The sequence below is a fragment of the Grampus griseus genome (assembly GCF_964374135.1).
Source record: "Grampus griseus genome assembly, chromosome: 11".
Taxonomy (NCBI): Eukaryota; Metazoa; Chordata; class Mammalia; order Artiodactyla; family Delphinidae; genus Grampus; species Grampus griseus.
The window spans coordinates 67,110,895-67,123,382 of NC_139005.1; the positions used below are offsets into that span (position 1 = coordinate 67,110,895).

General features: G+C 39.1%; 1 protein-coding gene across 1 annotated transcript; it reads right to left on the reverse strand.

The window, feature by feature from the left end:
• Nucleotides 1-4,718: 4,718 nt before the first annotated feature.
• Nucleotides 4,719-5,717, reverse strand: LOC309830130 (protein FAM50A-like; the record flags this gene model as incomplete). The annotated part of the gene is made up of 1 exon (XM_082666487.1): nt 4,719-5,717. The coding sequence occupies one exon, from the start codon at nt 5,715-5,717 to the stop codon at nt 4,725-4,727; it is 993 nt and encodes a 330-aa protein (XP_082522613.1). The 3' UTR covers nt 4,719-4,724.
• Nucleotides 5,718-12,488: the final 6,771 nt, after the last annotated feature.

The window sequence follows — 12,488 nt, forward strand, 5'->3', positions numbered from 1 at the left end:
TTCCTAACAATGTTTTTCGGAAGAGCTCTCATTGTTAAATGTCCTGAATGCAAGTCTTTTCATCAAAGTCCTTTCTCTGGGGTACCTGAGCAAAGACAATGTCCCACAGTCTTTTACATTTTTATATGTGTGTGCTTTCTCATACCTTTTTTTTTTTTTGCTTCAGTTTTTTAAAAACTAATTTCTAGTTCACTAGCACCTAGTTCTAGTCATTGTTTTCAGCTGCGTTCAGTCTGCTGTTCAACTCATTAATTACTTAGCTTCAGATATTTTCTTTCTTTCATTTACGGAATGTTCATTTCATTCTCTTTTATAGATTTTAATTCTCTTTTAAATTCTCCACCCTTTGATCTACTTTGCCTCTCTTTTTCTCCGTTGTTTTTTTTTAACATTAACCACAGGTTTCTGAAAGGCCTTGTTTGCTAACTCCAGTATCTGGCTCATCTCTCCTCTCCTTTGCTCATGAGAGTTGGTCATAGTTTCTCATCTCCACACTTGTAGTAATTTCTTGATGCATGTTGGACATTGTGCTATAACTCTTGAGGCTCTACATTATGTGATGTTCCTTTGTGACATTCTGCTATAACTCTTGAAGCTCTACATTATGTTATCTTCCTTTGTTGGTAAATAGAGCGAGGCTTGGAGCACCTGAATCCAATCAGACGTTAATTAAAATTGGGGCTGGGTTTCTGTTTTATGTAAACCCAGCCTACTTCTGCTTTGCGCCTGCTCATCATGTTTGCTCTGCTCCCTCTCTGCCTGCAAAGGGTTTTGATTCTAAGTCGGTGAGTCTCTGTCTCCTCCAGTTTGGAAGACTGCAGAAAATTTAACTCTACGTCCTTCAGAGATCTCAGCCCAGCTCTTCAGTCTTCCAGCTTACCTTGCTTCAAAATACGGCCAATTCCTTGAAGGTAAGACTGTAGTATATCTGAGTTAGGTTATTTCCACGAGACTTCTGGAGATTTCACTTTGCCTTCAGGAAGCTTTTGGCCTAGTTCTTAGCTTCCTGTATAGCACCAAAACTTAGCAAATGTTCTGCGAGGAGCAGCAGTTGCGAGTTTGAAAACCCTCAGGTTTCCAATTTGTTCCACTACTCCTGCAGAATCACTAAAATTTTTGCTAGTTTCTCTTTTCTGTAGCCAAGGGCCTGGCTGATCAAGCCAGAGCCTCCACGAGCACCCAGAGTTAGAAAATGTCTGCAGGAGAAAGAAAGAGAAAAATCCTTGCTCACAAAAAGGAGTTTTTCTTCTTTCTGGAATTTTAGTTTGTTGCTTCTGAAGTTCTCTGATGCTTTTAAAATATGATATTTATAACTTACCTGGTTTTGTGCAGTTTTGCAGCAAAAGTGCTTTCTTGTCCTGACGTATTTTAAAACAGAACTCTTGTCATTAGTTCTTAACTACATCAGTTAAACATTGTTAATATTATGGTTTGGTAAAATCAAGCTTTCAATGATTTATTTGAATTGAATTTATTTATTACAACTTAGCTTCTGGGTCAGTTTCTTCTTGAAGTACTTTCTTTAGAAGTTCCTTTAAGGAGTGTTTGTTGGTGGTAATATTCTTAGTAAATGTTTGCATAGAAATGTCTTTAAATCACCACAATTCTTGAAATATGGTTAAATTGGGTATACACTGAATTTTCTCTCTTGAAGATGTAATCCAACTCTCTTGCCTTCCATTGTTAAGAAATATATTGTTGGTGAAATGTAAGCTCTTTGTAAGTTGTTCTGTTTTTCTGATGGGCTTTAAAATCTTCTTTTTACGTTTGGTGTTTTTCAGTTTGCTTGGATGGCTCTGACTATAGATTTATTTATTTTATTGTGCTTAGGATGTATTTTGCTTCCTGAATCTAGAATAGGAGTCTTTTATCAATTCTGGAAAATTTTCTTATGTCTGAATATTCCTCTGCCCTTTCTCTCTAGGCTTCCTAGAAGTCCAGTGAAATGTTTATTATATTGCTTCACTACTTGTTCTAAATCTTTTACTCTCGCCTGTATTTTGCATCGTTTCCCCCAAGTTTCATTAGGAATAATTTCTTCTGACCTACCCACCAGCTTACTAGTTCTTTGTATAACTCTGTCTGTTCTGCTGTTAAATTGATTCAAAGAGATTTAAATCTCCAAAGTTTCTGTTTGATTCTACTTCCAATCACTAGGGTCAACTTTTATAAACATATTTTAGAACACATGACTATCTTATTTTCTTAACCCTTCTTTTATATTTTATATTTTTTTTCTGTGCTACATTCTAAATATTATTTTTATATCTTTTCAATTCATTTATTCTCTCTTCAGAATTTAATTAGTATCTAATCTAATTCAATTATTACATTTTTATTTCTAGAAACTACATTTGGTTCTTTCCAAATCTGCATGGTACATCTCAAAACTCTGTTACTGTTTAATTACAATTTTAATGTAGCATTTAATATGGTATTTTATTAATAGAAACATATTATCCCTGTGATAATTCTAATAATTGTTGCTTTTGCATTTCTACTTCTGCAGTTTATTTTTTCTGCTCTCTTGTGCATGGCGGCTTGTCTCCTTCTGTGTTTTATTATTTTTATTTGTAAAATAATCCTGGAATTATATCTTTGAGAATATTTGATCCTAGATTTAAAGTTTATTTGCAGAGAGAGAATTTGTATTTCATCTGCAACGTACCTGGGGACTCTAACAATTTGAGGCCACTCTAATTTTTGTTTGGACTCTTTTTTTTTTCCCCCCCAACACAATTGTGAGTATTAATTTCAGCATCCTATCCTATTGAGGGCAGGTATTCCAATTATTTCTCTCTGTGGAGCAAGTTTTTTTTTTCCCTAGTTCAATTATTTTAATAATCAAAATTATTAGACTAAATGTAGTTGAAAGTAAACCCCCAAATTTCAGTGGCTTTAAGAGAATGAAGGTTTATTTTCCTCATGCCAAGTCTGATGTGGAGTGGGCTGTCCTCTCACATTTTTAAACTGTACTGTGTGGAATACATTACCTCTAGAGGGCCAGGTCTGGAAATAGAGAACATCATTTCCATCCGCATCCTACTGGCCAAAATGCTGTCACACAGTCCCCAAAAAACTGCAGGGGAGGGTGGAAAATGGGCCTTCCTCTGTGCCCAGGAAGAGAAAGGATTATGACCAACATATAATACTGTTTCTGTCACATCCAGCAAAGTTGAATGCTTTTCTGGTGTCCAGCATTAGGTGGAGGTCTCCATTCTGACTTCCCAACTTTCAGGGGACCTAAACTTTTTTTTTATGCTCGCCTTAAGTCAGGCTTATGGTCAGTTAAAATCAAATCCTTGGGAATGCCATTTCTAGTGCTTCAGGGCTTTATGTGTTTGTACTTTGCTGACAATTCTGGCTTCAAAGAATTGCCCTTATTTTTCTGCCAGCTCATCAGTGAATATTTTTAAGGGTTTTTGGTTTGTTTGCTTTTTAAATTGGGGTATAGTTGCTTTACAGTGTTGTGTTAGTTTCTGCTGTACAACGAAGTGAATCAGCTATATGTATACATATATCCCCTCCCTCTGACACCTCCCTCCCCACCGCCCCATCCCACCCGTCTAGGTCACCACATGTGCACTCTTCTTAGGTATTGTGTACCAGAAGATTTCTTAGGACTAGTCTGACATATTGCTAAAAATGGAAGTCAACCCCAGTCTTTTTGAGAGTTTATTCTGGGCCCAACTGATAGCCCAGAACACTGTGATTTCTCAAATGGAAGAAGAAACTTGGTGGTTTCTTCATTTTGAAAGTGTATGAAATGTTAGGGCTGCCAGATAGCTGCTTCCTAGTCATACCGCCTCTCTCAATTTTATACTTTATGTGAGAATCCAAGTTATTCCCAGACCAAGTTATTTGAATTGTTTCCAAGGGGCTGCTGTTATCTAGCTTTCATTTAAATCGGTCCTGTGTTATTTTTCTCATTATTCTTCTTTCAAGATGTCCTTCAGGGACATTTTTTTTTTTATTGTATAATTCCATTTATGTGAAACTTCCAGAACAGGCAAATCCATACAGACAAAGTAAACTAGGGGGTGCGAGGGGCTGGGGGGCAGCTGCTAATGGACGTGGGGTCTCCTTTCGGGGTGATTCACAACACTATGAATGTACTAAATACCCCTGTATGGTACACTTTCAAATGGTCACAACGGTGAATTTTAATGTTATGTGAATTTTAGCTCAATAAAAAAAAAAAAAAATCTTTAAAATAAAACGCACAGGGCTTCCCTGGTGGCACAGTGGTTAAGATTCCGCCTGGCAATGCAGGAGACACGGGTTCGAGCCCTGGTCCAGGAAGATCCCACATGCCACGGAGTAACTAAGCCCCTGCGCCACAGCTACTGAGCCTGCGCTCTACAGCCAGTGAGCCACAACTACTGAAGCCCATGCGCCTAGAGCCTGTGCTCCACAACAAGAGAAGCCACCACAATGAGAAGCCCCTGCTTGCCGCAACTAGAGAAAGCCCATGTGCAGCAGCAAAGACCCAATGCAGCCAAAAATAAATAAATTTATTAAAAAAATAAATAAATAAATAAAACGCACAACAGGTGCTCCAGCTCTGACGTGTATATCTCTGTCATAAAAGAGAAAGGCGGTAAACAATAGCGCCAGGGGCAGGGGCTGAGTAGGCCCCGTCACGTCTCGGGAGCGGAGAGCCGGGAGCCCAGAATCCTGGGGCCGCAGGGAGCCGGAGGGGCTGGGGCCACGCTGCTGCCACATCACCGGATCGTGTACTTGTCCCACTTCTTCTCAGGGTCGTAGGGCTCCCAGCGGCTGGCGGGGAAGATGTGCTTGTTCTTCTCGTACCAGCTCCGCAGCACCACCTTGCCCGCGTGCGACTCGTCCTTCTCCACGGTGGCGTCGCTGAGCAACCGCACGTCATCGTGAACGTCGAAATTGAAGAGGGGCCCGCTCTTCCCTCGCGCCTTGGTGACGATGAAGTCATAGAAGCTGTGGTGGTGGGGTATGATTAGGTCCTCCTTGATGTACATGAGCTTATCCACCCCTGCCGACCTTAGCTCGCTGAAGTCTTTGCGCAGGATCTCGAGGGCCTTCTCCAGGAACTGCTGCATAGTGTTGCCCTTTTTCATCTTGACTGTACGCCGGTGCCCAGAGCCATCCCAGTAACTGAAGGTGATCTCGATCTCCTCGCTCTTGATCTTCTCCTGCTTGGCTTCCCACTCCTGCCGTAGCTCCTCCCGGAGCCGATTCTCCTCCTCCTCCCGGTCTCGGTCACGCAAGAAGCTCGTGTCCACATCTGGGTTCTTCCCCAGTTTCCTCTTTTTTGTGATCTCTTCCCTCTTCAGCTCCTCTTCGTTGCCTGCCTCATCCTCTTCCTCCAGGGTGAAGGACAGGCTGGAGATCTTCCGCTTGGCCTCCTTCTGGCGCTCCTTCTCTCGCAGCTTCTCCAGCTTCAGCTGCAGCTCCTTCGACTGCTCCTTCTTGGCCAGCTGCTTCTCCCGCTCCTTCACCAGGGCCTCCTGCTTAGCTTTCATGTCGTTCAGGGTCACAAGACCCACGGTGCTGGACTTGAGCTCCGCCTCCACGGCATCGTAGTGCACAGAGAACTTCTTGTCAATGTTGGATTTCATTATGTTCTCCTCCGCGATCCTCTGCTTCATCTGCTCCATCTGCTCGTGCTGCTTCTCCCGCTTCTTCATCAGGTGCATGGCGCGGCCTGCCTCGCTTGCGGCACCCTTGTACTGCGCCATGGCGGCAGCGACAGCGACAGCGGTCCGGCCGAGTCTCGGGCTGCAGCGGCTGTGGAGGCGGGCAGTCAACTGACCCCAGCGCCGTGACGTTGGCTACTGGCTACCGGCTACTGGGGGACTCGCTGCCACCGCGCCCCGCCCCTGGCACGTGACTGCCCTTCAGGGACATTTAATCTGTGGGGAAGAAGAACTAATTTGATAACAGAAGATACAGTTGACACTTGAACAACACGGGTTTCAACTGCATAGGTCCATGTATACACTGATTTTTTTTCCATAGTAAATATGACCCAAGTTGGTTGAATCTGAAGATAAGGAGGAACCCTGGATACCAAGGGCTGACGATAATAAGTTATATGAGATTTTCGATTGTTCAGAGGGTCGGCATCCCTAACCCCCAAATTGTTCAAGGGTCAGCTGTAAATTCATAATTACCCACATTCCAATTACAACTAAGTAATATAAATGACATCAAATATTGAATTTATAGTTAGCATTTCCTTTTTAATAAAACTTTAAGTAAAGCTCCCTTGTAGTAAAAACACACTGAAAACTCAAGAATTAAGATGTGGTCCAATCCAAGATTATTTTATTGTGAGTTGTCAGTTATAGATCATGAACTAATTTAAATGTCATGTTTAATTACCTGTGAAGATTATTTTGTATTTTCTTCAAAAAAAAGATTACTATGGCATAGTTGATTTTATTTGTGTTAAGTTGTTATTAATCAGGACTATATATTCTCATATAGTGTTAAACAAATTTCTATTGCAAAAAATGCTTTAAAATTACTTTTGAAAAATTTTACAAACCTTAAGAGGCAACATTGGATGAGCTCAATTTAGGATTTTAGATCGAAATTGGCTTTAATTCATTCAGTGTCTTGATAAAGTCTCTTCTGTTTTTGTTACAATATTTCTAAAAGAATTTCAAATCTAAAAGAATTTCAAAGCCCAATTTTCTTTTTTGTTTTTGTAAACTGACTTCAGGAAATCCACCATAAATGTTTGCTAAACAGTAGAATCAGAACTACATAAGGCAAACTTAAAACTTTTTCAAACTCTTTTTCTCAAATTATATCTTTCAGCTTGTCAAATGATATTCCCTGTTAAAGATTGATATTCCCCATTAAAAATTGTTTTTCTATATTGCTCCCTTTAAATGTTTTACTTTTCTTTCAATTATCAAGAAAAGTTGATTTTATGAAGCTAATTGATTTGAACTTACCTTATTATAGTCTCAAATTGTCAAATTCATGACATGTACTCTAATACCATTGTCAGTTTGGTTATAGAAGGTAATTGTTGCTTTTAAATGTTATTATTCTTGACACTTTTTCTTGTCTTTAAATTTGATAGATAATATTCCCTTGTTTCACTCATTTCTTTCCATGGCAATATAGATTGTTGCATGAATAAGACACTGCAGCTTATAAACAGTACCTTTAAGTCCAATGAAAAGAGAATATGTATTAGTTAAACAAAATTCAGCTGAGTAAATTTGAAAATCCAACTGGCTTTATCCAATGATTTATGATTCTGGCAGCAACCCACCTAGTAAACAGGTGCTCCGAGGAGTTTTGCAAATTGGAAGGCTTTTCTAGATATAAGGTGGGACAAGGAGGTTATTAGCAAAAAACAAAACAATCAAAAAAGAATTGCTTCAGGCTGAGTAACCTTTCCTTAGAGGGAAGGGCAGGGAGTCTTATCATGCAGATTACCTCATTAGTGCTGACAAGCAAATGCCACACTGATTGGTTTAAAATTCCATTCCTGGGAGAGGCTGAAACTGCATTTGGGTTAGATACTAAGTCTAGGTGAGGTTTAGCAGAAGTGACTCCTTTCCAGGCTTGTTTCTTTTTAATGTAGTGTTTGCACTAAAAAAAGAAATCCTGTTCTGTAGCTATTGTGCAGGTTTTCTCTCAAACATTGCTTTGACTTTATTCACGATTCCAGCAAGGTTTCCAACCTGCATCTTATAAGTATTACAAAGGTGAAGGAATATCTGCTAATGAAAGCTAAACTGGCAATAGCTGGATATGGAGTATAAGCATCAGTTGGGCAGCACAAACAGAAGAAAATAGAGTATGTGAGGAACAGATGACAACACTTGAATTGGAGAGTTCAGGAAAGATCCAAGGAGGCTACAGGACTTGAAATAGTCTATTACACTTATTCTTCTTTTTCCTTCTCTATGTTAAGCCCTAAGCTTCTAAACATTTTATGAGTGACTTTTTTCTTTCGTCGTGGGACTATTTTACCAGATTAAGTTGAAAATGGAAACTTTTATTCATATATCTAACATCTGGAAAAGCACATTCTGTAATTCAGTTAGGTAGATTTTTTTTTTTTTTTCTGGTACCCGGGCCTCTCACTGTTGTGGCCGCTCCAGTTGCGGAGCACAGGCTCCGGACGCGCAGGCCCAGCGGCCATGACTCACGGGCCCAGCCGCTCCGCAGCATGTGGGATCTTCCCAGACCGGGGCCCGAACCCGTGCTCCCTGCATCAGCAGGCGGACTCCCAACCACTGTGCCACCAGGTAAGCCCTCAAGTAGGTAGCTTTTTATACCTTAAGGGAAGTCTTGTCAGTAGATCCCATTGAGATTCTTTCACCAGAGAAATTTCTATATACCCAACATTTTACAAACAATATTTGAGTGTTTTTGGAATTTATGCATTGATCCCAGGCTAAGAATATAATATTTCACTACCAATTCAATCAAATTTGAAAGTCTTAAGAAGGAAAAAGTAGACTACAATGATAGTGAATGATTCAGCTACTTGACTAGTTTCTACCACTTTTTCTGTGTATTTCTATAGCTTTGTGTCTTTTTGTTATGCAGATTTGAAGGGTTGAAAACTGTACTCCATGTATGACATACCCTAGATGAAATAAAGTATTTAGGGAGCCAGGTAGGTTAATGAGTTCATTGAAAAATAGTAAGACTGGTCTGAAGGGATTAGTTGTCTAAGGAGAGGAACGAGGAGGAGGAGGCTGGAGAAGTTTCCAGGGATCCAGAATAAACAACTTCTGATGAGAACTGTGTGTATTAGTCTGTTTGCACTGCCACAGTAAAATACCACAAATTGGTTGGTGTCAACAGAAAAAAAAATGCACAGTGTGCGAGTTGTGAGTTAAGTTTTATTTGGAGCAAAATGAAGACTATAGCCCAGGAGACTATTTTAGGTAGCTCTGAGAAACTGCTCCAAAGAGGTGGGGGCGGGGGGGAAGGTCAATATATATGTGATTTTGGTGAAGGGGGAGTACATGCAATCAAGCGCATATGTTCTGCAGACGTTTTCTGCTAGTCTCATGAAGGTTATTGCTAGTCACAAGGAGCAGATATCACCATGAAGGATTTTAGTGCTTTTCTAGATATGAGGAGATGCAAGAATTGGGCTCATAAAATCTTCTTCTGAAAATATCTATCTGAAAGACCTGTTCTGCCAGTTTTTCCCAGAGCACAGAGTGCCTCATTCCCGATCTCCACCCTGAACTCCTTTCAGGGGGTGTTGGTCAGTAGCTGCAGCGGCTCATAATTTGATCCTTGTAGAGGTAGATGGCAAGTGCCAATTTGTAGGTGACAGTGGCTTCAAAAAAAGAAATGTATTTTCTCACCGTTCTGGAGGCTAGAAGACCAAGGTCTAGGTTCCAGCTCATTCCGTTTCTGGGGAGGACTTTCTTCCTAGCTTACAGACAACCTCCTTTTTGCCGTATTCCAAAATGGCCTTTCCTAGGTGCGCGTGTGGAGAGTACGTTTCCTGGTGACTCTTCTTATGAAGACATTAATCCTATCAGAGCAGGACCCTACACGTATGACCTCATTTAACCTTAATTGCTTCCTTAGAGACCCCATTTCCAAAGACAGCCACACTGAGAGTTAGGACCTCAACATACAAATTTGGAGGGGAGGGAAACAATTCATTTCATAACCCTGTGTGTCTCATAGTAGGCTGTAAGCCAATAAGGAGTAGCCGAGGGCGTTTCTCAAGTTCAGTTTCTGAGCCGTCTCTGTTCAACTCATCTGACCAAATGCAGATTCAGGGGTTTCTGAACTCACATATTTACTGAAATAAAACTTCTAGGATTGGGGCAAAAATATCAGTTTTAAATAAGACCAGGTAATTAATTTATACATCAAATATTAAGATTCATAGCCTAAAATACTTAAAAAGAGTTGATACTAGGAGAAATCAGTAGTTTCCATCAGAGAGGCTATTTTATTGAGCACTTGTTAGACTTCTACTGTGTATAAATGGAAGTGTTGATGAGGACAACATTTTTTTCTTCCAAGTTCTTCTGGCTGGTCTAAGAATTAAATTTACATGAGATAGATTAACAGGAGAAAAAAAAATTAACAATATGTATACGTGGGAGAGACCCAGGAAAACTGAGTAACCCCTGAAAATGGCCAAAACCCTCACCTTAAATACCATCTTCAGTTAAAGACTAAAGAGGATGTTGGGGATAGGGGTTTGGGACTTCAGAGGGGAGGAAGGCAGATCACACTGAGATGGAACAGCAAATTTTGGGTAAATGTTTGTTGGGCCCTGCAGAGGCAATAGGGCAGAGTGGACTTTGATCCTAGGCCATGTTGAATTTCCCTACCATACCTGCGTCATATTCTCTATAGATATCGCTCTGATAGCTCTTATCTGGAACAGGCCCTTTATCTATATTCTTTGAGGCAGTTAAGAAGGATGTAACAAGAAAAACTTTCTGAGTCATTGTTATTTATTTATTTATTTATTGAATATTTATTTTAATCTAATTTTTAAAAATTGAAGTATAGTTGACTTGTGTTAGTTTCCGATGTACAGCATAGTGATTTGATAATTTTATAGATTACACTCCATAAAAAGATATTATAATATTACTGACTCTATTCCCTTTGATGTATATTACATCCTGTGAATTATTTATTTTATAACTAGTAATTTGTACCTCTTAATCCCTTTTACCCATCCCCCAACCCACTTCCCCTCGGCAGCCAACTGTTCATTCTCTATACCTATGAGTCTGTTTCTGTTTTATTTGTTCATTTGTTTTATTTTTTAGATTCCACATATAAGTGAAAACATATAGTATTTGTCTTTCTCTGACTTATTTCACTTAGCATAATACCCTCTAGGTCCATCCAAATTATTGCAAATTGCAAAATTTCACTTTTTTTATGTATGAGTAGTGTTCCATATTGTGTGTGTGTGTGTGTGTGTGAGAGAGAGAGAGAGAGAGAGGTGTATAGAGATTTTATATATTTAAATATTAATATATATATTATTATTATCCATTCATCTGTCCATGGACATATGGGTTGCTTTCATACCTTGGCTATTGTAAATAAGACTGCTATGAATATTGGGGTGCATATATCTTTTTGAATTAGTGTTTTCATTTTCTCTGGATAAATACCCAGGAGTGGAATTGCTGGATCTTATGGTAGTTTTATTTCTAATTTTTTTAGAAATCTTTATACTGTTTTCCATAGTGGCTGTATCAATTTACTTTCCACCAACACACCAACAGTGCATGAGGGTTCCCTTTTCCCCACATCCTCACCAACACTTGTTATTTCTTGTCTTGTTGATGATAGCCATTCTGAAATGTGTGAGGTGATAGCTCACTGAGGTTTTGATTTGCATTTCCCTGATGATTAGTGACAGATGAGCATCTTTTCATGTGCCTGCTGGCCATCTGTATGTCTTCTTTGGAAAAATTCCTCTGCCCATTTTTTCATTGGATGGTTTGTTTTTTTGATGTTGAGTTGTATGAGTTCTTCATATATTTTGGAAACTAACCCTTTATCAGGCATATCATATGCAAATATCTTCGCCATTCAGTAGGTTGCCTTTTCATTTTGTTCATGGTTTCCTTCACTGTGCAAAAGCTTTTTAGTTTGGTATAGATATCCCATATTTTTCATTTTTGGTTTTGTTGTCCTTGCCTGAGGAGACATATGAAAAAAATAGGCTAAGAGCAGTGTCAAAGAGCATACTGCCTATGTTTTCTTCTAGGAGTTTTATGGTTTCAGGTCTTACATTTAAGCAGTTTATCCATTTTGAGTTTCTTTTTTGTACATGGTGTGACAAAATGGTCTAGTTTCATTCTTTTACATGTAGCTGTCCAGTTGTCACAGCACTACTTTTTGAAGAGACTGTCTTTCCCCGTTTCCTATTCTTACCTTCTTTATTGTAGATTAATTGACCACATGTGTATGGATTTATTTCTGGGCTCTCTAGCTCTCTAATCTGTTCCATTGATCTATGTGTCTGTTTTTATGCCAGTACCATACTCTTTTGATTACTATAGCTTTGTAGTATACTTTGAAATCAGGGAGTGTAATGCCTCCTGGTTTGTTCTTTCTCAAGATTAATTTGGCTATTTGGGTCTTTTGTGGTTCCATAAAAATTTTAGGATTATTTGTTCTAGTTTTGTGAGAAATGCCATGAGTATTTTGATAGGGATTGCATTGAATTTCTAGATTGCTTTGGATAGTATGGCTATTTTAATATTAATTTCAATCCACAGCACAAAAAATTATTTATTTGTGTTGTCTTCAATTTCTTTCACCAATGTCTTAATGTTTTCAGAGTACAAGTCTTTCACCTCCTTGGTTAAATTTATTCCTAGGTATTTCATTCTTTTTGATTTGATTGTAAATGGGATTTTTAAACTTTCTGATAGTTTATTATTACTGTATAGAAATGCAACACATTTCTATATATTAATTTTGTATTCTGCAACTTTACTGAATTCATTGATGGGGTCTTG